We start from the raw sequence: 25,724 nt of genomic DNA on the forward strand, positions 1-25,724 counted from the left end.
AGTGGAGTTTCCAGTCAGATGAATTATACAGACATTTTAAAACATTTTAGTTTATGAAAATGAATTTATGAATTTGTTATTTTGAATTTATGAAAATGTTAAAACTGCAATATTCAATTCCTTGTTCAATTTCTTGTCCTAATATAAGTTCCAAGCCAAAAAAACCCAAACCAAAAATGTGTATTATATGTAAAAACAGTCGGGTACGCTTATAACAAACATCGGTTATAACAATTTTTAATTATAGCGAACACATTTCCTGGTCCCGAAGCTTTAAAACATTTTTTTGCATATAAATCGTTACTCATATAGCGAACATTATTCTGGTATTAAAAAGATAATTATACAAATATTTTCTTGTACATATTTTCATAATTATTTTTAGTTTGACCATATATAGTGTAATGTACTTGCTAAACTAATGCACTAACATAACGTAAAAAAACTATACAACTATTATCTAAGGAATCCTTAATTGATCATCAGTTATTAATTGACATCGTCTGGGAATTTTTTACCCAGACATCTTCGAACTAAAGATTCCAATAGCCACAGCGATAAAGACAACAATGTCAAACAATTGATGCTATGTATTGTTGCAGAGTATCCAAATCGGTCAGTTATTATACCTAAAAAAGGAAATATAAACATCATTATTTCGTACTCGTTGATGTACATTACAAAACAGGAAGACTTACCCAACACTTGACCCAGCAAAAAATATGCCAATGAACTAAAAATCAATTGTAGTCCCGACGCTGCCGGTAAACGTTTCAATGGAACATAACTTGGTATAATAAGGGGCGAGAAAATTGTACGGAATCCCTTGCCAAATCCAATCAAGGCAAATACGACCAATATGACATTATACGAATCTGTCAGAGTCACTATTAAACGTCCTATGGATATGGCAATGATGCCAAATGCAAACAACACTCGATTGGTCAATTTTACTTTTTCCAACACGAAAGGCGACAGGAAACGCACCGCGATATCTACAATGGCCAGCAAAGACATTGCCAAGGATATTTGGGTATCGCTATAGCCAAAACTATTTAGAATAAACGGCGTCAATATGGAAAAATTAATTTCGCCGAACATCATTATGGTCATGCCAACGGCCAAGTTCAAGAATGTCATATCTGTCAGTAAATCGAAATCGAAAAATACAACAACCTTTTGCCAGAATGACATACGGCTCTTTGTCTCCTCCTCTTGTTGCATTTGCATTTTGGTGAGTTCCTCCTCTTTCTTTTTAATTTGTAGGAAAGCCTTTTCCTCGGCACAATTACATTGGCAGCCATTGTTAGAGGCATTATGGTTTGCAACTTCCATTTCACGATTAAAGTAATTGGGTTTTGTCAGATTTGTTACCCTTTGTCCACCATTATGTATGGAGTTTTTTCTAACATCTTTAATGGATCTACTTTCAGCTAACGATAACTTGGATCCATACCAACCATCATTGGCACGGGTCATCATCGGTGTGGCGGGTTCAATTATTTCATATCCAGGTGTTTCTGGGTCGTCTTCATTAAAGAGATATTGGGAAGAAAACATACTTCTTTTTTCAGCTATATTTTCCGACTGCCGGCAGTATTTACATTGAACTTCTTCGCCTTTTTCATCCTCCTCACTCTTTACAATTTTATTGTCTTCAGATTTAGCAGAATGCCACAGAACAGGTTGAAATGTTAATGCACTTAGAAAAGCATTTAAGGCAATTGCCGAAAATATGAAAATGCAACCCTGACTACCATAGTAACCGAGGGCAAGTCGTGATATTTGAGGGAATATAATGGGACCTAGTCCAGTTATGGTCCACGAGAACCCAGTGGCCCGTCTTCGTTTTTTCTTAAAGTAGGTGTTTACTGCCAATGCACTTGCACCCATTGAGAGACCCATTCCCAGACCTGGAAATGCAATTAAAATGTAATTTGAATCTGTAGAATAAATAATGAAATTTAGTTGACATACCATAAATACAAGAGAAGAATACAACAAATTCGGTAAATGTTGTACAAAATGCTGAAAATAAAATGCCACTGAAGGTGAGAATGCCTCCGACCATGCCCACCTGTCTAAATGTAAATCTTCGAAACATTGCACCATTGACCAATCCAACCAATGAAGACAATGCCATGGCCACATTAAAAATTGCAGTGGTTTCCTTGGATTCAAAGCCAAATGAGGTCATCCTTTGCCGATAAATTAAGCCGTATTGTTGCAAAGCTGGGAGTACTGAAAACTATTCGCCAAACAAAAACTTGAGATTTGTATTTGAATAATAAAATTGTGTGTTTGCTTACGTTACTCAAACCAGCCGCAATACATACAACCCAACCCCAACCACCATCTGGAGCTATGAAATTGGGTCCCAAATCGCTTTTGTCCCGCCGTTTTGGTATCTTAGTCTTGATTGTGCCATTCGAATCTTTAGTTTTGTTGACGGGTTCTGATTTATCTTTCGCCATATTTGCCACCAATGAATCTCTCTACTTTCATCGGCTTAATTTCAATAAAATACTAAAATAAATAGAAAATGCATTTTGAATTGTATTAGCATGCTATGGCTTTTGCGTGAAAATAATTGTATAATATTAAACAATTTCAAAATAGATTTGTATTTTTAGCATGAAATGTATTTTTCATTGTTTATTGAACTATTTGCGGAAAAAATCTGGTTTGATACAATGATGGGAAATTATGGGAAATATTTGAACTGTTTTTATGATTTTGGAAAATGTGATAAACATTAGGGATTTCCTAAATAAGGGGTATTGCAGTAGAAGATACACCAACCAAGTTTACCTAGAAGTGGAACTATACCATACATTTTTACAATGAGATTTTGAATTCAGTAATTGTAGATAGGGAAAATGGCTGTCAATGTCAAACAATTAACAATTCGGATGGAAACCTAAAACCGGTTCTATATACGCACCATCGGGCTCAATTTATTAAAACAGTTTTTCACAGTATTGTAGGATGGTGCTTCACCGTCATACAAATATTTAAATTCAACGATTCACTCTTGCCGTGAAAATACGAAAATGTTCATGTGTTAATGTCCTTTAAAGTATTTTTTAAGTCACTATAAGCAACACAACACGTGACTGTAGGTCAAACCTTACTGATTACGTTTATGTTTAGAATGTATTGCATTTTTTGCAATCTGCTAACCCATTGAAAATCAAAAGTGCCCTACCAAAACCTAATAACGTAATAGAAACAATATTTATATTTTGTTCGTTTGAAAAATAATAAATATTATAAACATAATTTCAGCCAAATAAATAAACATTAGTCTTATATATCCGTTATTTTATTTGTATCCATATCAAGGTACATGGATTAATTGTTTTCAGAGACATTTCTCATTTGTAATATTTGTTATTTCTTTAAATGAATTTAATAGAGTGATTAGCAATCGATCACAAATATATTGAAAGAATATGAATAGAATTTAGCTCATTATCATGTTCTATGACAACAATTAAAATAATTCATCATTTTAAAATTCGCCCATCAGTCTGACCGCGGCCACGCGCCTTTCTTCCACGCTATGTTATTAAATGGGAAATAGTTGGGTTTTCCGCAGATACTAATCGAGGAATTATTATTTTATAACTGAGACTGCCGACAACAAGTCGTTTTAATTTAAAAACCACCAATCGGTATGACGTAATTGATAAACATTTGTTTGTGATCACTTTATATTTGTTTCGTAAACGATGTTTACATTTATTTGAGTTCGGATTAAATTTAAAAAAAAAACGCATAATCCAACAAATATTACTTTACAAAGTAATATATATACGATTAAACTATCCGCGCGCACAATCGTCACAAAGAACTTCTTAAAAAAAGAAAATAATTTCATAGATATTTTACTACTTTCGACATTCCAATTAGATTCCAATCAAAGTGATTAAAAACTCGCTGGTCATTGTATACGCACATTTTCCTCTTTTACAGATATATTTATTGGCGACGACTAAGTTGATTATCTTGCCACTTTTAAAATAATTTGTTGTTGTTTTTCGTACTCCTTACAAAATTAATTTTTTATATATACTTTTTTTAAATCTTTCCGTCAATTATTGATTCGAGTTGTTGAGAGGTCCGCGCACGCCATCAGACTTAGCAAATATTTGGCGATAGCGTTCTTTAATTTTATTGAATTGAGTTTTTAAATTTGAGAATATATACCAAACATTGCGTTATCATATCAAACATATTTTAGCATTACTCTCAATTGCTACTTTTAAATGTGGTTATTGGTATTTTTAGGGTGACCAGATTAAAACCAAATTGAAGATTTCGGTAGACATAATTCTGAATAATAATATAAATTGTAATAACCTCAATAAGTTTTATTAAATATATATATATATATATATACAAATTCGCTATCTCTGTTCTGGAAATGATGAATGTGTCTGAAAATTTAAGGGAACCCCCCATTCTCGATTTTAATTTTTCAAGATTTTCAATGGGCTGGTAAATCAATACCAATGCTTGTTAAGGTTTGTAACTTTGCACATATATAATTGAAGATTTAAAAGAGAAGAAAAATAATTTACAAACAATTTTTGTTATTGTTTTTGTAATTAAAAAAAGTCCTTATTTTTGATGGCGGACATGATAACTCCTCACTGGAACATCGGAATCCGAAAATTCCAACGGTGTTAGAAAGAGTACATGTCTGGCTCTCGTATGAACTAGGATTATTGACTTCGCTCTAAAATTAACAAAATGGTGGACCTTTGAAAAAATATTTTTGGAAAATCTCCGATTTTTTACCAAAAACCAAGTTAAAAAATAAGGAAGATCTTCACCGATTGGCTTTATCCTAGTTCATACGAGAGCTATACACTCCCAGAGAAACGTTGCAAAATTTGGAACCGATTGGATTATTATTTATTGAGTTATCGTGCCCGCCATTCGCAAAAAAATGTTTAGAGAAAAACGCGTTTAAAGTTTGAGAAGCCCTTCAGCCGTCACTTGATGCTGACACAATAAATCGGCTATATCTTCAAGAGTTCTTGAGATTTTCACTTGAAATTTTGTAGAGACATTCTTTAATCAGTGTAGATTCAAATTATATCAACAAAATTTTTGACCCCGAGAATGGGGGGGGGGTCCCCTTAAGTATGATATTTTCCAATGTTTTTTATGTAATGAGAAAATGCTACGTCACATTCAAGTTGAACAAATCGATTTTGAGTATCATGATCAAATTTAACATAAATTATAAATTTGACGCCATTCGAAAAAGTCCTGGAACTCGATTCATCAGTGAGTCCTAATAATTTTAAAGAGATGTGCTCGCATTTCTATTTTTCTTTTATGTGCTTTTCAATTCGAATTTTATCCGTTGTTCATGGATTTGTTTAGTTTCTTAAATTTTTTTCACGTTGCGTGTTACGATTACAAGATAAAAATAAAAAAGGAAATAATTAAAAATTGTTCAAACATTTATTATATAATACTTATAAATATAACAACAAAGGTGGGTTACTTTACATATCTACATAACTAGAATTCTAAAATATCAAACAGTCTTTTAGAGTGAATTATAAAATATGAATTAATGTAATTAAGAATATAATTTACATAGACGGTGGGCAGGAGTTTTTCCAAATGCTCAGATGCTTCAAGACTCACTAGGCGCCGTGGCGGACTTCTTCTTTAGCATTCGCCTAACCAATGACTCAATAAACCAGAAAAGTAATGTAGTCCCGGTTAACAAGTTTATAAAATGAATTGTGATTCTGTAGCCATACTGATCGGTAATAGTTCCTAAAATGAAATAAATATTATAAATAGTAAAAGAAGACAAACTGATTTCTTTCGCAAATCTCACCTAATACTGGACCCAATGAAAACGATACAATTGAGTTGAATATCAACTGCAAACCGGATGCAGCTGGCAATCTCTTCAGTGGAACATAACTGGGAATAATCAGTGGTGCGAAAATAGTACGCAATCCCTTGCCAAAGCCAACCAACATAAACAGGCCCAAGACAACGTTGTAGGAGTCGGTAAATGTCACAAAAAAGCGACCAATCGAAATAGCGATAATGCCAATGGCAAATAGTGCACGATTGCCCAATTTAACCTTTTCCAGAGCAAATGGACCAAGAAAACGTACCGAAATATCAACGCCGGCCAGTACAGACATAGCTATGGAGATTTGTGTGTCACTATAGCCAAAGCTGTTGAGAATAAATGGAGTCAACACGGCAAAATTCATTTCTCCGAATGTCATTATGGTCATGCCCACAACAAGATTTATGAATGTGAAATCCTTCAGCAGATCCAAATCGAAAAATACAACGATTTTTTGCCAAACTGACATGCGGCTTTTCCGTAGTTCCTCTTCTTCTATCAGAGCTTGCAATCTTGCTTCTTCCTCCCGTTTTGCTTCTTCGTTTACTTTCTGCAAGAGTGCCTTCTCCTCAGCGCATGTGCAGTGAGCAGATTCTGTTTTAGACTTCAGGCTGATACGGCTAATTTGGCGTTGCATTTCCCTTCTTTCGCGATGGAAGTGATTGCTCTGGGACAGATAGCTCTCCTGTTGTGGATCGTGTTCATTCTCAAAACTGCTCTGCTTCGAAAGCTGCTTCAGTAGTCGTGTTGATCGGTAGCGAGGTGCTGTCGCCAGCGACAGTTTCGAACCATACCAACCATCGTTGGCCCGTGCTATCATTGGTGTACCTGGTTCAATAATTTCATACCCAGGTGTTTCGGGATCATCTTCATTGAAGAGATATTCGCCGCTGAAGATGCCACGCCTTTCCTTCTTTTGACTTTGGCAATAATCACACTCGAATAAATCTATTTCATTGGATTCCTTCACATTTTCCTGCTCGGGTTTGGGTGCATGCCTCTGGACCGGTTGCAGAGTCAGGGCACATACGATTCCATTCAGTGCAATACCGGCAAATACCAATATTGTACCCTGAGGTCCATAATGGGATAACAACAACATGGACACGTGAGGAAATATGATGGGGCCCAAACCGGTCAGAGTCCACGTAAAACCGGTAGCTTTTCTGCGTTTATTTTTGAAATATGTGTTTACAGCCAAAGCGTTTGAGGCCATACAGAAACCCATACCAATCCCTGGAAATACACAAAGATAGCTATTAGTTTTTTGACAATCTTTGCAAGACGCCCCTGTCAATAACTTACCGTAAATTGTCGACAAGCAGATAATGTATTGAACGAATGTCTCACAAAACGCCGATAATAAAATGCCCGTGAAAGCCATGGCACTGCCGACTAAGCCCACCTGCCGAAAAGTGAATCTGCGGAACATGGCACCGTTTACCAGGCCAATCAACGAAGACAGCGCCATCATTGCATTGACAATTGTTGTAATCTGCTTAGCATCAAATCCAAATTTGGCCATTCGTTGTCTGTAGACGAGACCATACTGTTGCATCGGCGGGAACAATGACAGCTATTATCACGAAGAAGAGATTATTAGTATGTATGTACTGTTAGCGAGTATTTCATTTCAACTTACATTACATAAACCGGATGCTATACAAATCACCCAGCCCCATCCACCGTCTGGAGCTATAAAATTAGGACCTAAATCACATTTGTTGCGCCTTTTTGGTTTCTTAGGTTTTGTTGTTTCCTTGTACACGGCACCATTATTGGCCTCTTCAATTATAACTTTCTTTTCGCCCATATTGGTGTTTATTTATTCGATGATCTGCAATTTAAAATCAAAATAAGCTGTGATTGTGTTTATAAAAAAAAAAATTAAAATGAATAGAAAAAAGAAAATCGGGGTTTCATCGCAAGCTCGGTAAGCTGAAAGGCCTAACTTTACTATGCACTATCATTAAAAACAAAATATATGCGTTTTATGTTAACTATTTTTCCATGACATATTTTAGTAAGGAGGAAGTTCTATCGATAACGTAGACTTCAATTCGCGCAATCAATCAGGACATGATATTGATGTTATTTGAAGATTTGATTTTGAGTAATGTTCGATAACTTGTTTAATCGGCTTGTATTTTAAGTGCTGATGCCCTTGCAGAATTTAAACAAATATATTTTGTTTTTTGATAACAATCAATGTAGTTGTGGTGTTTCAAAAGCTGAATGTTAATGAATGTGATACCGACGATGGTGCGAATATCAAATGGGATCACAATACGATTATCTGCTTACCCATTACTTAAGGGAGGAAGAACAATTTTCATTTCACACATTTTCAGATCACACATTATATGTGTGTGAGACGTGCCGCATTTGCTCTCAATAGCAGTAGCTTCATGGTAAAGCTCTACGAATTGGGTAACAAATTGGTACTTCATTAGCCATATTGTCCCGAAAAAGTCACTGTAGCTGTTTTCTTTAATCCAAAATGTTGAATTATTGTTTATGTTATTTTGAAAAAAAAACGGCTCTGATAAAATTTTGGTAAAAAGTAGTATACTCAGTTATCACTTCCTCCTTCCTACTTACCAGCAGATGTTAATAATGGAAGCGTGACTAAAAGTGACATGCAAACAATATTTGTTGTATGTTAATATAATGATATGTATACTTTTAAAATGTCAAGTGTCAAAACTAGATAACGTAAAGAAGCTAAACAAACATAATTTCAGATAAGTTACCAAGATTTGATACAGATGTCAGACGGTATGCAATCGAAAAGTTTGAGTGTTGTTAGTCTTTCGTATATTATTCTTATTTGGGCGAATGTTGGTCTACCGTTCTTTAATTAAAAATTCAGAAAGAATGTTACCTAAATCACAGAGCCTGCACATGGGGATTAACATTTACAATATTGGCAAGAGTGCACATTTTTGCGCCCTAACAACCAAATCTCATCATCTACACGTATGAATAATTTCTTTCAGTGGTTAATAATACGCTCCCTCTGTACATTTCCAACATATTTTTGATAGTCAACTATCTACTTAACACAACAACATCGTTTTCATTATCAACTGAAATTGCTTCTTTGATTTTGCTGAAATTTGACATAAGTATGGAAAAAATTCCACCAAGCAATTGTCTTTATTTGGGAACACCAATAAGTGCCTTCCGATTTAATCAGCATTCATATTTCTACACTGTCATTTTACGTTTTATCTATCAGTTTGTCATAACAAATTTTGGAAACATAAATGTATATACCGATGTCGAAATAAGTAATTTGCAATGAATAACAACAATTTATAGCAATAACGAATAAATTCGCGTCTTAACATGTACAATTAATATATACGATATTTTTAAATAAGTCCTTCAAAAATATTATCTGGTACATATTAGTAAAATCCCATTTCACAATTTTGAGGATATGACATTTGGATTGAAAATTCACTTTATTTCAGCCCCATTTCCAAATGTGTTAGTTGTCGTCGTTGTTATGATCATAGGTATATCCACTGCAGTCCAATCAATTTCAATTTGAAAAAAATCCCGTTGTTTGCAAATTACTTTATTGTAACTAATTCTAATTGGTGTTTCCACGCACTTCATTAGATTAAAATACATTTTGATTGCTTTTTGGAATTAATTATTGTTTAGTTGTGCATTAACAACGCTATGCAATCACAACGTTCAAACTCACTGAACACTTACGTTAACTGATTTATGTGGGTCTGATAACATTTGATAGACACCGTTAATACCGATGTTAAGCGTCGTTGAAAAGCGCCCTTTTTTAATGTATCAATTGTATGATCACTTCGCGTTTCTTCCGATATAACTTTACTGGCCGACGCACGCTAACTGACTTGAGAGCAGACACCAGCCCCCACATATTTTATAGTTAGAATGTCAGTACTGAAGCGTCATGTTCAACTGACGTATCTCTCTCCTCGTGAATGGCTTATCGTACTTTTTGTGTTGAGAGAAAAATAGTCAATCAAACTCAAATGTTTTCATTTTGGGGCAATATTTTATTCAGTGTTCTGCTCTTTTCAAAACAAAAATATTAATGTAAAAACTCGAATATGAGATTTAACTTATTTTTGATTTTTATAGCACATTGCAGTTATTCACTTTTCATACAGCATTATATCTACATACACACATGCATATGTAACTGATATTAGAATTAGGCAACGCAAATTTTAACAAGTCATCGTTAACATACAACAATGCCGATGAGCCATTAGTCATATTCTCTTTACTGGCCCCCATGGTTTATTGAAGAGAGTATTATCTCATGTGTTTTACGATCACTGTAAGGGTAATTTCTACACTCTCTTATGTGAATCATCTTTTATGGCCGAAACAGCAACAACAAGTGTGGTTGGTAATTGGATGTTTGATGTTTGATTAGCAGAGCTAAAGCTTATTTGTTGATGGTACATGTCTACTGTGACGTATAGTAATCTAGTTAGTCGTCTATATTTGTACTTTATACTCTCCCAACCTATTCTACCTATTTTCTGTTGTTAAAGAGAAATGTTGGTACGAAGAAATGGCAGAACAGTTCATATATGAAGTTCAATAATCTAATTGAAATTTGATAGTGACATTGATTTTCTAAATTTTATTTAATATTGATAACATAACATGCTATGTATATCGTCTACACTAGCCAACAAAAATTATGTATGATATGTTTTCATACATAATTTCATATGATAATATCTGTATGACAAGTGTCAAGGCATGATGTATTAACACTTGTCTATGTTGGTTATCACAAATAATTTGTAGTACTGCCTTTCAAAAATAACCATCTTTTAAAGCCTTAAATTTTAATAAACAACTTTAGTAATTAAGGATTGTGAAAGATATTATAAAATTTGCAGAACTGCGCTGCCTATGACAATTCTGTAATTATGGGTTTCTTAAATCTTATGGTATAGAATTTTATCCGTCCAATATAAAGTCTTAATGGTGACCATGTATAGGTACCTAGCGATCTTGTGTATTAAAATTTTCCAGCATACCTATGAAAGTTGTACACTTTCTTTCTCAACTTCCTGAGCTTGATCAATCATAGATACTGATTGATGTTACAGACATCACCACCACAAACTCCCTCTGATCGGCATTTGGATCCCGCAATTGTTTAACTTAAGAATTACCGAATGAACTGCAAAACGAATTCATCCTCTGCGATCCCACGAACCTCGGCCCAATAGTGAATGCGTTAATATGCTATCTAACTTATAGAATAATTTCTACACGTTAGTGCTAACAGGCCAGAAGACAATTTGTTTGTTGTTAATACGAAAAGAATTTTTGACCCTATATACTTATCTAGAATATTGTCCTCAAAGCTTTTGTGGTTTATTTCTGGCAGTATATTTTCTTTCTCCTAGAGAAAGACGCACGTACAACCCCATACACTATTAACCCATTTCACTCCACGATTAATCTATTTTTGTAACATATATAAATAGTAATTCTTCATTATAATTTTTCAATTTATTTTAAATGCCTTACAAAAATTGATCAAGGAGGACGATTAAAGGAAACAAATTTACCCTATTCCTACATAAATACATTTTCTTAAAAAGACTATTCGTTAAATGCTAACTGCTTGGGAATCTCCTGTTTCTTGGAGTACCGTACTTGCCAAAACAATACCATTGATGTTCTGATACATATCTTGATTTTCTAGAAAAGTTAACAAAACATATTACGTTATATAATCTACAATGTTTATGGGAAGGTAGATACAAACAAAAGTTATACCACTTAACTATATTTTTGAAACAAAATCAAACCCAAACCGTTAAATATTTCAATATTACAAAACATGGACTTAAACCACTTTCAAAAGAAACGACCCATATAGGAAGTCCTAGTGCCATTCCCCTTGTTCATCATTCACATTTACAACATTACAAACTATTTACAACGGTGGTCATTTTTGTGTCGTGTTTTTGCGAAACAAATACTCCAATACCCAAAATAGCAACGTCACAGCAGTTATAATATTCAGAAAATGAATGGTGGCATTAAATCCGTATTGGTCGGTAATCATTCCTTTGAAAAAAAAACAACAAAAACAATCGATTTATTTATCCAATTGATTTAACAAATATACCAGAAAAATACTTACCCAACAATGGTCCCACAGTAAATGAAACAATCGAATTGAATATCAATTGTAAACCAGACGCAGCAGCCAATCTATTGAGCGGAACGTAGCTGGGAATGAGAAGTTGAGCAAAAATCATACGCAACCCCTTTCCAAATCCGATCAGTATAAATACTGCCAACACAAGGTAATAGGAATTGGTCAATGTCACCGCCATTCTTCCAACGGTAATGGCAAGAATTCCAATGGCAAAGGACATACTGTTGGTAATTTTAACCCGCTCCAATGCAAAGGGGGCCAGAAAGCGTACAGCTATATCAACACCGGCAAGTAAAGACATAGCAATGGAAATTTGAGAGTCGTTATAGCCAAAACTATTTAGGATGAACGGTGTCAATACAGAGAAATTTACTTCGCCAAACATCATAATTGTCATGCCCACAACCAAGTTAATGAATGTCAAATCCTTTAGCAAATCCAAATCGAAGAACACCGCAACTTTTTGTAAACAAGACATTTGAGTTCTCTTCAGTTGTTCATCTTCGTCCTGCAGTAAAAATTGCACTTTCGCTGGCTCTTCTTGTTTCATTGTGTCCCCGACATTCAGCAATAGTCGCTTTTCTTCGGCACACGTACAGTGGGTTGTACATGCCATGGATATCGTGGAAATTTTTCTTCCACGATGAAAACTATTTGGTTCGTAGAGAGAATTCTGTTGTGGTTCATTCTCGTTGCATCCATCGCCGTTCTCTATGCTGTCTTGCTTGGAAATTTGTTTTAAAAGTTTCATCGATCTGTGCTGGGAAGACGACGCTGCAGTCAATGACATTTTAGAACCAAACCAACCATCATTGGCACCAGCTCTAATCGGAGTGCCCGTTTCAATTATCTCATATCCGTGTGTTGTGAGATTATTCTCGTCATTCGATGGATATCCTCCGGAAAAAATACTACTACGTTTCCGTTTCCTTTGATATTGGCAATACTCACATTCAAATGTGTCATTTGGTTTATTGCCACCAGCGGTCTGTTTAGTCGTGTGCCACTGAACTGGTTGCAAAGTTAAAGAGCTGAGAAGTGTGTGCAATGATATACCAGCATAAACCAATATTGTACCCTGAGAACCATAATAGGTCAGTAGAAATATGGAAATATGTGGAAATATAATGGGACCTAAGCCAGTAAGGGTCCATGAAAAGCCAGTGGCTTTTCTTCGTTTATTTTCAAAGTAGACATTTACCGCCAAAGCATTTGCTGACATTGTAAGACCCAATCCAATACCTGAAAACAAAGTTTTAATAATGGTGTGTGGTCTTATTGACATTTGTGATCTGACCTACCATAAATGGTTGAATAACAGATAATATATTGAAGAAAGCTCTCACAGACGACCGTCAGGAGGACACCAGCAAACACCATACAACTTCCAACTATCGCCACTTGTCGGAATGAGAATCTCCTAAACATGGCACCATTCACCAGACCTACCAGAGAAGAAATAGCCAACATGGCATTGATAATTGTGGCAATTTGTTTCGCATCGAAATTCAATTTGATCATTCGTTCCCTATAGACGAGAGCGTATTGCATTAAAGCGGGGAATAAAGACAGCTGTCGAGATCATGTTTAGTTGATGTTAGTAATTTTGTAATGATTAAGTTTTACTCACATTACTCAGGCCCGCCGCAATGCATACTACCCAACCCCATCCTCCATCGGGTGCTATGAAATTTGGTCCCAAATCACTTTTATCTCGTTTCTTTGGTTCTGTTGTTTCTTTGTAAACGGTTGAATTATGTTCATGCCTCACATGTTGTTGTTTAACCATTTTGTTAACAAAAAATATTAATTGATGTATTAGTAAGAGATATATTTCCCGGGAAATTACAGGAAAAATAGTGGTTCTGTTTTATTTCAATCATATGAATTTTTTTTTTTTTTTGATATTCAAATCAGAACTAGATTAGTTACACTGGACACTGGGATGCGTCGACCCGGTTTACATGGTTCTTTACAAACTCGAGAAACTTCGATTTGTAATCGTCGTGTTCTACGTACGCTGAACAATGATTTCCTATCATATTTTTTACATAGCGGGTTTATTTTAATTTAACAATTTTTCATTAAATATTCAATGGCATTTAACAGAATGTTGTTTCAATTATTAATTGTAATTAATATTAATAATATATTTATATTTTAGAGATCACATTCCATCGAAAATTTCACACTAAACTTTATATTATATATATTATTTATTCCCGATATCAATTCTCTACAAACTGGTGAGCTTAAATGTCGACACACAATAAACGACTCAAGCCTATTGGAAAGTCTTTACTTAATTTATAGCAACTGTCGCGAATGCATTTCGCAGTTCTTATTCCAATCATTTTCCTTAACTGAATTTGTATTGCACTACTTTGAAGTGCTCATTACTTACATTCCCGATTTGTACAATTGTTGTACGAATCAAATATTTTACCGATAACAAGATATCAATGTGTGATCATTAGCAAAATAACTCTCTCTAAAAAACCCTGAGTCCTTCTCAGTTATTGACATTCTAGATTCAGATATTATATGATTTGACTGATCTACCAATCTTCCAGCAAACATTTAATTTGGGTTTTTATTTGTTGTGTGTAACTCGCTCTCTCTCTCTCTCTCTCCCCACTATCTCTCATTTTAATACGCATTTTCTCTCTGTTATTATTTGTTTTTTTTTTAGTTTTTGATTAGACAACTAATCGATTTGACAACAAACATCGACATTGGCTGTCTAGAGGTTTTATCATTTACAGATAACAAAAGTCATTACATTACACTTTATTCACATAATCAGACATATGAAGTTTACAGTGGCTCTAACGAAATTATGTCATTGTGATTCTTTTACACTAGAATACTAAATATAGGTTTTTTCAAACTTCCTACATCAGCTTTATATTAAATAAGCTATATCAATATTGGCTGCCAGTTTGTTTCCTCATCCGAACGAAAACCCCTAAAAACGTTCATGTATATCGAAAGTTTTCGTTCGATTTTCCGTAACATCTACAATCTATAGGGTCAGCGAATCTGCCAACAGCGATAACATTAAGGAACAAATTCCCCCACTATTCCATGATCACAATTTCCTGACACACTCGTTGATATATGATTATCTTACAATGCTAACAAACTTGTCATACACCCTTTAAAATTCAAGAAAAACATATTTGTTAAACATTATTATATATTGTCAAATAATTAATACTTACATTGTGTGGCAAGTTTTCATAACAACTTCCCTCCATTTTTTATTGAATTCGAACCTACACTAATTCAACAATGTCACTTTCTAGAGAAAATAGTAACAACTCTTGAATATATGCCGAATTATTGTGTAGCTTCAAGAGTGCCTCTCAAACTGTAAACATGTTTTTTGGAATGGCGGAAACGAGGAATCGAGTATGAGGGGGTCCCCTTGACAGCTACAGTACCTATGCAAATGCAAAATTTCATGTTGACTGGACAAATGTTGTGTCATTGGTAAATGTTTTACATATAATCAGAGAAAAATAACAATGAGAGCTTTATTTCAATATAAAATATCACTAATTCCTTGTTGGGTCAAATGATGGGATACGAAATCCCACCTATATTATATTCCTCATATTTTGAAAATCGTTGTAAATAAGTAAAATTTATAAGAGTTTATCATACAGCTCTGACTCCAGAACTCCAGGACGTACTTCCAGAACAGTTGTGGAAGTACGTCCAGTCAATAAATTGTAATAATTATTATTTAATTAATAGTGTATGCCTACTTTCCCCTCACTGTTTAATAAATGTTACCGCATTAAAATTGTGCGAGTTTTTTTAGTTACAATTACATTTTAGTAGTGTTTTTTATCGCAATCGATTTATATCAGACATATATAGTGTTATTATTGAGTTTGTTATAATAAATCCGGTTGTAAGTTCAATCTTCAATGTTGTAGCCCATAAATATTAATAATAAATTGAATTTATAATTTAATGTAAAACTAAACCATTGAGTGTTCCATTTTATTCGGGATCATAAGAATGAAATATTATTAAATATTTTTTTTTATAAATCTGACATCGAAAATCTACTTAACATTAGTTTTTGGAGTTTTTAGGGTCTGATAACATTTTACTTTTGCCACACCGGCGAATTATGGATTCCAGAAACCACATAAATAAAGCCAGAACACAGAGAATATTGAAAAAGTTCAATACAGTCGAATAACTGGTTTTATCCCGCATAAGACCTACAAAGCAAACAAAAATAGATCTCGTTTGAATTACTCATTTATCAACGAAATGATGTTATTACATACCGATAATAGGACCGCATGCCATAGAGAAAATCCCAGACATTAATCTCTGTAATCCTACAGCAGCCGGCAATCGTTTGAGTGGTACATATCCCGGTAAAATCAGCGACCAAAATACAGTACGGAATCCTTTGCTTATGCCAAGCCATAGGAATGTGGCAATCATCAGGTCGAATGTTATGGAGAAGGAAAGCACAACACGTCCAATACACATTCCCAAAAGTCCAATGGCAAATAGTACTTTATTGCCCAATTCTACTTTGGCTGTTATGAGAGGTACCAAAAATCGTACAATGAGATCACAAAGACCCAGCAAAGACATAGCCAAGGCTATTTGATCATTCTCAAAACCAAAATCGGACAATATGAAAGGTGTCAATATGGCAAAGTTAATTTCAGCGAAATTTATTAATGTCAAGCCAATGGATAAGTTGAGATAGCTCAGATCTCGCAGTAAATCCAAATCGAAGAACTTAACTATTTTCATTAGAGGTGATTTTTTCTTTGCATTTGCTTCATTGACCTCGGAATGTGGGCGCCCATTAACCTTTTTACTTTTTTCGAATTTGCTTCGCAAAGATTCTTCGTCTTTATCTTGCTTCTTAACATGCCATCTTACTGGCTGATAAACCAATGAAAAAGGTATCGTGTTCAAAGAGAGAGCAGCAAAACTCAAAGCTGTGTATCTTACTCCCACACTGCTTAACAGATACGTGGCCACATACGGCAGTATTATTGGTCCCAGGGCCGCCACTCCAAATTGATATGAGGCCGCTGCGCGTCTTTTCTTCTTAAAATATATATTTATAGCTAATGCTGAAGCCGAAATAACAAATCCTCGTCCCAATCCTGTAAAGGTGACAATTTATTATTTCTTTCTTATTTGCATCCACAATTCGAACTTACCATAGCAAACGGAATATGCAAACAAATAAAACAGAAATGTATTGGCAAAAACACAGCCAAATAAACCAACAAATGTTAAAAGGGAACCCAATAAGGCAACCTGTCGATAGGTAAAGCGACGGAATAAGGCTCCATTGAATATTCCTAAAAATGAGAGACACGGTTTTACAATGGTTTGAACTTTGAGGTTAAATTATGTCTTACCCGATACAGCCGAAACTGCCAATTGTGTATTGATAATTGTGGTAAGCTGCGAACTGGTTATACCCAAATCAGCCAAATGTCCACGAAATATAATACCGAACTGTTGAGCTGTGGCAAATGTTACTAACTGCAATATATATAATATATTGATTGATATGCATGAATTGATATTAGCATAATATGATATATTATTTATAATTATTATCTACGAATATTATCTGAGAGATTTGTGAGTCTACTTAATGCTGACACATTGTACGGTTATTACCAGAAGATGTGAATTCCAATTGGAGATGCCACTTACGATGCAATTTTAAGTTTGTACTTATAGGACAGTTCCGACTTTCCCTTTAATTAGTTTATGTTTTTTACAAATCAAATTATTTTATCATTGAAATTCCGTAGTATTTGAATGCCGAACTTTTTCTCTCGATTCCATTTTTAAGAAAAACAACAAAAGTAGTTATATATTTTGAATTGTTATTATAAAGGTCACTAAAATACTCTGGATCAGGGTAGCGTATTAAGTTTCCACAAGAAAGTAATGCAATTTCTCATTAATTTGACTGAAAGTGATGGTAAAACATTTTCAAGTAGAACGTAACGTTAATTTTTTATTGTTATTTATTTATTTTTTGTAGTGTTGGCGGTTTATTTGGGATACCATTTGTATTTTGTTTTTGCAAAATAGTCAGGCTGAATCTCAGTTTGTTGTTTTTATACAAAAACAACTATTTATTAGTGGGGAATGTATGACATTGTTTGCCGAGGGGTGAGGCAGGGAAGACTATAGTTTCGGATCACGCCACTGATCCTCATCAGTTCGGATTCAGCCTGACTATTTTGCAAAAACAAAAGTTATTTATTTATTATTTTGCCTCTATCCATTCTTCATTGTAGGACTTACTTATTTAAACTTACGGTATTCGCACCACTGGCAATGCTCACAAACCACCCCCAGCCACCATCAGGTGCAACAAAATTCTCTCCCAAATCACTTTTGTTCTTTCGTTTTTTCTTTGTTTGAATTGATGTTGTTAGAATCTGTTCGGTTTTGGTGATTGAATCATTTTTTGCTGAATTTAGATTTTCCCGCTCGTCAGACATTATTAATTCGATTGGATTGTGTAAGTTAGATAATAAAATGAATGCGATTAACTTGCATATTGGAATAAAACGTTTTTACGCGAAGATATTGTTTGTAAATTCCGCAAAACACCTCGGAGGTTTACTTTACCGTCTACTGTCTACTTTCGCGATGTCATTCTAACTGATTTTGCTGTTCAGAAAAGTATTTAGCTCACCTGAATCTTTTCTTTGCAGTTCGTTACCATAAACCTTCAAATCAGCGTGATAAGAAATGTTTGTTTTTATTAACTGTGTTAATTTGTTATTGTAAATTCAGTATTTCATTTCGTCCCATCAAACAAAGATTACACCATTTTTGTGATTTATTTAGATTAAATTAAAAATAAATGAAAATCATAATAAATGAGACTAATATATTTATATGCCATTGATTGTAATAAATATAATTCAGGAAAAAATCTTGTGTCTGCTGTGGGTGTTTGTTTTTTATAACAGAAAACAAAAAAGATAACATGCCCACAAAGACCATAAAGATAAAATCAACGGCACAGATTTTTAAGCATATTTAGTACAGTGTCATTTACAGTCGACTCTGCTTTGTTGAAACAAAAACATATAAATTTGTTCCATCCAAATTTTAGTGGAAGTGACACCTATCCGGTATTCAGAATAATGGCTCAATTCCGGTCTTATGATATCCCACAGTTTATTGCAGTATAACAGAGTTGATTGTAGCCCATTTGACTCTGAGTTATTTGTTTTGTCCAAACTATGTAAAATTGTTCACCTATCTTGACTTTTTTGAAAAGAAAGAGAGTTTCTATTTGCGCTAAAATGTCGACAAATGTAATAAACATATCAGAAAAAGTCATATATTTGCATGGTCTCGAAAGTCCAGAGATCCAGATAAACCCCCAAACGGAATATGTTGTTATCCATCATCTATGTATATAAACACACATTATTAAAGAAGTTGGAGAGCACGTGAGAAGAGCAGAGTTCTCATTACTATCCAGATGAAATTTGAACGAATTGTAATTTGACTTTTGTTGTAATGAATATGATACAGATAATATGGAGTTCCATTATAACAATTCCCTCTTTGTCTTGCAATGTTCTGGATCGTTGTCAATCAGACCAAAAATGTGCACGTTTCTAATGTTATCTAATAATGCACGCATTATATATTATTTGGAGGAAAATCGAGAACTGCGAAATGACTACACATATTCTTTTTCCTTTCTATCATTAGAAAATAAAATAAAAATTGGGGGACTTTTGCGCCCTCAAAATATCATTAATTGTTCGGGACCCTTATAAGAGCGTAATGTCGAAACTTTGGAAATTGTATTCCATGATTTTATTGTTTTATATTGTTGTAGGGGTACAATATTAAACAATCATATACTCAATTGTAGTTACTTCGGTTGAAAATACCCGAGAATTTACCCAAACATAGGATAAATACTATTTAACTACCGAACAACTTGACATAGACTGCCACAATTTGGCTCAAATGGTTCTTATATCAAAACATTTTCTGTTATTGAAAGGGAGGTTCTTGGGACCATGTTTTGATATATTCCCCATACAACCGTACCTCCAAGTTTTGCAACATTTGACTCAAATATTTTTTAAATCAACACAAGTTCCAGCATTGAAAATGTGGTCTTTGATTCTTGGGAATTAGTCAAATTTTCCGGACGAGTTTTTCGTACTTTAAACATAAAATATACTGACTGAAAGAGTCAAGGTTATTCAATGTTTTGTGTTAACCCTGTTGTGTGAGTATCGTTAGTATCGGATTGGCAACCACCGTACTTTGGTCCTTTCTTTACGGAAGCGTTGAGAATACATTGATTTAATGCAGGCATGCTCGGCTATACACGCTACCGTATCTGAGTGTCAATGGTCGTTTTTAATGATGATTTCTTAATTACGCTCACCCACACGTACGCTCAATTTTGTTATGCCTACCACTGATTTAATGCAACTGTAATATATAACATAACACATCATGTTTTAGATTAAGACTTCGATATCAATGAATTTCTCTAATATTCATGATTCGATTATAATATTATACTATAGAACACAATTGGTCTGTTCCCGTACTGCGAGAATCTACCACTTTTTACTACGATAACGAATTTTACTTTATTGCAGTACGGGAACAGACCAAATGCTCATATATTAATTTAAGAGTTTGCTTTGAAATTCTATTTTCAATGCATAATTTTCATATTTTTTCTAAGTAATCTACTTCTAGAATTAGTAAAGAAACAACAAAAAACATTTGTATTTCGTATACAGATATATTTTTAAACTAAAATTATAAAATTAAATGCACTAAAATGTACAAAAAATGTCAAATTGGTATCACAAGCTATGTACGTATGTATATGTGTGTATATTTACAAACAAATTTATGATTTAATAGAATAACCTATGCAATAACTTTGAACTTATCTTAATGTTAATTGTAGTGGTGAAGGAGGACACTGGACATTTCAAAAGAGCATAAATAATGAAAAATGAACTGGAAACGAAAAATTAAAATAATGGAATTGTTGGAATTGCTGGTAAGTGGATTTAGGGACCATCGGTCAATGGTTTTGCTTTGCCCTTGTATTTTCGTATTACTGATTCCAGTACCCAAAGGCCAATGGCCACAACACACAACATGTTGAGGAAGTTTAGCGTAAATGCATAACTGGTTCGATCACGAATCAGACCTGTGATGTAAAATAAAACATTATTAGTACTTATACGAAATCTGACTAATTGTCACTTCTTACCGATCAGAGGACCACAAGCCATTGAAAATACCCCAGATAAGAGTAATTGCAACCCAGCAGCTGCCGGCAATCTCTTCAAGGGTACATAGCCTGGAATGATAAGTGACCAGAATACTGTACGGAACGCCTTGTTCAGACCCATCCATGCAAAAATGGCAATCATGAAATAGAAGTTTGTGGTGAACGACAGCAGCAGGCGACCCAGGCACATGCCCAAGATGCCAATGGCGAAGAATGTCTTGTTGTCCAGGTTAATTTTTGCTGTTATGAGGGGCACCAGGAATCGCACAACCAAATCACACAATCCCAACAATGACATGGCCAATGCAATCTGATGACTGGCAAATCCGAAGTCGGACAGAATGAATGGCGTTAAGATGGCAAAGTTGATTTCGACAAAATTGATGAGGGTCAAGCCCATGGCCAAATTCAAGTATGTAATGTCACGAAGTAAATCCAAATCGAAAAAGATCACAATTTTCATAAGAATTGATAGTTTTTTGGGCGGTTCTTCGTCGTCCTCATCGTCGTCAGTCTTTTTCAGTGTGTTATTATTGTTATTGTATTCTTTCAATTGTGTTTTTTGTTCATTATCTTCGTTCTCTTCGCCATCCTTTTCCTCTTTAATGCTGTGGCTTATGGAAAAACTTCGCACCTTGGCAGCAACATCGCTGTGATTGCTATTCAAGCGTTTCAATTCAACACCTTGCTCATCACTCTGCTGCTTCTTATCCATTGAACCCAATCGATTGCGATATGAGGTCGAATTTAAAGAAGATTTCGATCCAAACCATCCATCATTAGCACGTGGCAAGGTTGGAGTGTCCGGTTCGACAGGCTGGGCAATAATATGATCATCCTCATCATTATTATTGTTTGCGTTTAGCTTCTTTGACGCCTCCGCATCTTCGGCAGGTTTCTTGACATGCCACAAGACTGGTTGGTATACCAACGAACAGGCAATTGTATTCAGTGACAAGCCAGCAAAGAACAGAACCGTATAACGGACACCAACCATGCCCAAAAGGAAGGTTGCCACGTAGGGAAGAACAATTGGACCTAAGCCAGCCACACCGAACTGATAGGCAGTGGCTGTGCGTCTTCTCTCCTTAAAGAACGTATTAACGGCGAGTGATGAAGCAGATACGGTTAAGCCTCTTCCGAATCCTGAAATTGAAGTGAAAGATATATTTATTAGGGACACAATCTTCACTTTTAATTACAGACTTACCATAGCAGCAAGAGAAAGACAACACATAAAAAACAAAGGATTCTGCAAAGACACAAGCAAATAAACCTATGAAGGTCAGAAAAGACCCCACCAACGCCACTTGCCGATATGAAAATCTACGAAATATTGGACCATTAAGTAAGCCTGGAAATGGATGAAGAAAAAATAGAAAATTAATTGACTGATTTATTTAATTTATATAAGTAATGTTGTTTGAAGTCTATTAAAATGTTTGAATATATGATGCAAGTGGGAAAATGGCTTTTGACAAACTGATATCACTAAAATATAGTACCAGTTTACATCGATTCGCGAAGTTCGCTCTGGTTAAGATCATTTTCATAGATAAAGACAACAAAGGTATGTGTGGAAATTGCAATAATGTTCATTATTGAAGATTTGGATAGGTAGGATATTTATTGATATTCCTAAATACTCGTACTCGTATTATCAAGTGGTCGCAGTTAATGAAATAACAAATCTGCACGATCGGTCTAAAGTCTCAGTACAAAGACAAAGTACAAAGTAAATAAGAAATTTTAATACCATTAATTTGGGATATATATTCGTTAAGCATATTTTATAACACTAATGTTAAAAGTGTTCTTTTCATCGATCACCACTGCAAAAAAATATTTTGCCGTACTATATTGGAATGAATTTATAATTCAACTCTTCAGAATTTTGATTCCCATTACCCTTATTTCTGATGACCAGTTATTGAAATTGTTTATTATTCGTGGAAGAGGTGATTTTTTTCTATCAAATTATGTCGATATAATATCAAATGATGACTTGTATAAAAATAACGTTATCTATGTTTTTTTTTTTTTTTTTTTTTTTTTGAAAAATGAAGAGTTTTCTCCATTGCCAGTTATAGATAGGAGTGGTTGAGTGCATATTATCACCTAATTTTAGATGCTTTTGATTTATGAGGAATTTCCTAATACATAAAGTCAGCATATAATTTTATATGCGTACACTTTTTATACCCTCAGCCTTATGGCTAATGAGGGTATATGCACTTGGTGCGAAATATTGCTGCTTTGGACCAACTCCATTTCCGACAATTTGGAGTCGAAAATGTCCGTCCGTCTGGCCGGCAGATGCGCATGATAACTCTCGAAGGAAAATTTCATCCAAACTTTGCACATCTTAATATTTCCTCCAAACTTAATTCAAGTTTAAATATGGGGAATATCGTTCCACTCCTTCTGGTACCTCCCCCACAAAATGGTCAAAATTGTGCGGAAACAAATTATATAATATCATGCGAACGGACTATCCGATTTGAACAAAACTTTGTACAACCTATTATCTTTACCGAGCCGAAGATGGGATCCTTTGGTCCACTCCTTCTGGTCAACATTTTCAATAATTATAAATCCAATAACTATGTTCAGGCGAATGGAATGTCCGATTCGAACCAAACTTTGCACAACCTATTAGCTTTACCAAGCCTAGATGAAATCCGAATACCTAAAATCATATTCCTGTCGACAACGCCGACTGGCACTTTTTACTTTTTTTGCAAATATTTCGGATATCTTCTCCTATTTAAATCACTTGCACTTTCAAAGTAGTCCAACGAATTCTTTCTTACCTGTCATAGCTGATACAGCGACCTGTGTATTGATAATTGTTGTTAACTGAGAACTTGATATTCCCAAATCTGCCATATGAGCACGAAATATAATGCCAAACTGTTGTGCCATAGCAAATGTCACCAACTGGAATTGAAATATAAAATTATTATTATTTTTGTTTTTAATGAATAGATATTTTAATTTGAGATCCTACAATATTGACACCGCTGGCAATGGCCACCAGCCAACCCCAACCGCCATCGGGCGCCACAAAATTTTCACCCAAATCACTGTGATCACGTCTCTTCTTTTTCGCCTTCTTGGCGGGTTGCATCGATTTCGCAGGTTGTTTTTTGTTATTGTCCGCAATTATAAGTTTTGGCAAATTTGTTGTGCCATTTTTGGTACTCGAATCCCTTGAGATCGTTGTATTTGTTTTGCCATCATCTACCATTGTGTTGGTGTATTTGGATTCTCATCCCTTGGATGCTAGGAAATCTATAGAACATAAATAAATACATTTCATTAATAAATATACGTTTCGTAAGGTGTATTAAAATTAGTAAATAGCTCTGGGAAAAAATCATGCATTACTCTTAATATTTTTGTAGTCTTCTTATCAAGGGTTTGTACTATATTATGTCACAAATAAATATGAATTAAAGCCGTTGTCCAACATGTATTTATGTTAAATTAAATATTAAACATTTGTTTAATATTTAATTTAATTTATAACCAATAATTTGAATTTATAACCAAAAATTCCAAATGTTTTTGTCTTGCCGCTTTAGTAGTCCACTGCATATTAAATATTGCATGGGGTTTTGTACAAACCACTGTGATTGCCACAAACCACTGTGATTGTAAAACTAAATTTCTTTGCAAACATTTTTCCATTCATAAAATTGCCAAAGTATTTCCTTTGCTTTCTAGTTTGCCGATAACCTAATAAACACCCTTTAAATTAGTGTGCGCCACATACACACACACACGTCTGCTAAAAACCGTAATATAATATTGTAGTACATATATATCAATTATGTCATAAAACAATTGTAATTCAAAATAAAAAATTAAAGATCCTCAATTCAATTAAATAAAAATGAAAAAGTTTAAAATATGTTAGCTGGCGTTATCTTTGAATGTGTGAGTGGTCACCAAGCGACGTAGGAAATTGCCGATAACATTCAGACACGCTTAAAAATTCAGCAAAATTGGCGTTATCAGTAAATGATATTGAATCGCAGAATGGCTATAAAACATTTTAAAAGTAAGGTTAGTACCTGTCTACGACGGGTGGTAATGGAATTTCTTGAAATATCTACGAGTAATATTTATTTATTTGTTTATTGGCAGCGTCATAAGATTGTGGGTGGGTATATTAAGTGTAAGACCTCAAAATGACATCTAAGTAATCATTATAAAATAAATATGGTAAATATTGCCAATTTTATGATATAGCTGAAGCCGGAATTTTCTTCAATATCTTAAATTTAATTTTAAAACTTAATTTA

At 34.3% G+C, this 25,724-nt stretch overlaps 5 protein-coding genes across 5 annotated transcripts; all 5 read right to left on the reverse strand.

Annotated features, from left to right (window-relative positions):
- Window positions 1-489: 489 nt before the first annotated feature.
- Window positions 490-2,474, reverse strand: LOC133332249 (monocarboxylate transporter 9-like). Its single transcript, XM_061540633.1, has 4 exons — window positions 2,310-2,474; window positions 1,978-2,248; window positions 699-1,913; window positions 490-629 (listed from the first exon to the last, which is right to left on the reverse strand). Exons 1-4 carry the CDS (start codon window positions 2,472-2,474, stop codon window positions 490-492), a joined length of 1,791 nt encoding a protein of 596 aa, XP_061396617.1.
- Window positions 2,475-4,100: 1,626 nt separating this feature from the next.
- On the reverse strand, window positions 4,101-7,709 carry LOC133332250 (uncharacterized). Its single transcript, XM_061540634.1, has 5 exons — window positions 7,539-7,709; window positions 7,202-7,472; window positions 5,870-7,132; window positions 5,671-5,805; window positions 4,101-4,168 (listed from the first exon to the last, which is right to left on the reverse strand). Exons 1-5 carry the CDS (start codon window positions 7,707-7,709, stop codon window positions 4,101-4,103), a joined length of 1,908 nt encoding a protein of 635 aa, XP_061396618.1.
- Window positions 7,710-11,531: 3,822 nt separating this feature from the next.
- LOC133332251 (uncharacterized) lies at window positions 11,532-13,878 on the reverse strand. The gene is made up of 4 exons (XM_061540635.1): window positions 13,720-13,878; window positions 13,391-13,661; window positions 12,072-13,331; window positions 11,532-11,623 (listed from the first exon to the last, which is right to left on the reverse strand). Exons 1-4 carry the CDS (start codon window positions 13,876-13,878, stop codon window positions 11,532-11,534), a joined length of 1,782 nt encoding a protein of 593 aa, XP_061396619.1.
- A 2,300-nt stretch (window positions 13,879-16,178) lies between these two features.
- Window positions 16,179-18,613, reverse strand: LOC133332252 (monocarboxylate transporter 6-like). Its single transcript, XM_061540636.1, has 5 exons — window positions 18,428-18,613; window positions 17,507-17,633; window positions 17,303-17,446; window positions 16,400-17,245; window positions 16,179-16,330 (listed from the first exon to the last, which is right to left on the reverse strand). Exons 1-5 carry the CDS (start codon window positions 18,611-18,613, stop codon window positions 16,179-16,181), a joined length of 1,455 nt encoding a protein of 484 aa, XP_061396620.1.
- Window positions 18,614-21,187: 2,574 nt separating this feature from the next.
- Window positions 21,188-24,664, reverse strand: LOC133332253 (uncharacterized). Its single transcript, XM_061540637.1, has 5 exons — window positions 24,425-24,664; window positions 24,228-24,354; window positions 22,625-22,768; window positions 21,394-22,560; window positions 21,188-21,330 (listed from the first exon to the last, which is right to left on the reverse strand). The coding sequence occupies exons 1-5, from the start codon at window positions 24,662-24,664 to the stop codon at window positions 21,188-21,190; spliced, it is 1,821 nt and encodes a 606-aa protein (XP_061396621.1).
- Window positions 24,665-25,724: the final 1,060 nt, after the last annotated feature.

The sequence above is a fragment of the Musca vetustissima genome, unplaced genomic scaffold (genome assembly GCF_032173495.1).
Source record: "Musca vetustissima isolate MV318-11 ecotype Yass unplaced genomic scaffold, APGP_CSIRO_Mvet_v1 utg25509, whole genome shotgun sequence".
Taxonomy (NCBI): domain Eukaryota; kingdom Metazoa; phylum Arthropoda; class Insecta; order Diptera; family Muscidae; genus Musca; species Musca vetustissima.

Coding starts and splice junctions, on each gene's coding strand:
- LOC133332253 (XM_061540637.1), bottom strand. CDS start 24,664: ATGGTAGATGATGGCAAAACAAATACAACGATCTCAAGGGATTCGAGT. Junction 24,355..24,424: donor TTGCCAGCGGTGTCAATATT/GTAGGATCTCAA, acceptor TTTCAATTCCAG/TTGGTGACATTTGCTATGGC. Junction 22,769..24,227: donor CGCTGTATCAGCTATGACAG/GTAAGAAAGAAT, acceptor ATCCATTTCCAG/GCTTACTTAATGGTCCAATA.
- LOC133332252 (XM_061540636.1), bottom strand. CDS start 18,613: ATGTCTGACGAGCGGGAAAATCTAAATTCAGCAAAAAATGATTCAATC. Junction 17,246..17,302: donor TGCATATTCCGTTTGCTATG/GTAAGTTCGAAT, acceptor TCACCTTTACAG/GATTGGGACGAGGATTTGTT. Junction 16,331..16,399: donor GGCATGCGGTCCTATTATCG/GTATGTAATAAC, acceptor TTTGCTTTGTAG/GTCTTATGCGGGATAAAACC.
- LOC133332250 (XM_061540634.1), bottom strand. CDS start 7,709: ATGGGCGAAAAGAAAGTTATAATTGAAGAGGCCAATAATGGTGCCGTG. Junction 7,473..7,538: donor TAGCATCCGGTTTATGTAAT/GTAAGTTGAAAT, acceptor TCGTGATAATAG/CTGTCATTGTTCCCGCCGAT. Junction 7,133..7,201: donor CTGCTTGTCGACAATTTACG/GTAAGTTATTGA, acceptor GTGTATTTCCAG/GGATTGGTATGGGTTTCTGT.
- LOC133332249 (XM_061540633.1), bottom strand. CDS start 2,474: ATGGCGAAAGATAAATCAGAACCCGTCAACAAAACTAAAGATTCGAAT. Junction 1,914..1,977: donor ATTCTTCTCTTGTATTTATG/GTATGTCAACTA, acceptor TTGCATTTCCAG/GTCTGGGAATGGGTCTCTCA. Junction 630..698: donor TTTGCTGGGTCAAGTGTTGG/GTAAGTCTTCCT, acceptor TTCCTTTTTTAG/GTATAATAACTGACCGATTT.
- LOC133332251 (XM_061540635.1), bottom strand. CDS start 13,878: ATGGTTAAACAACAACATGTGAGGCATGAACATAATTCAACCGTTTAC. Junction 13,662..13,719: donor TTGCGGCGGGCCTGAGTAAT/GTGAGTAAAACT, acceptor TGATCTCGACAG/CTGTCTTTATTCCCCGCTTT. Junction 11,624..12,071: donor TACTGTGGGACCATTGTTGG/GTAAGTATTTTT, acceptor TAACTTTTCTAG/AAAATCAAGATATGTATCAG.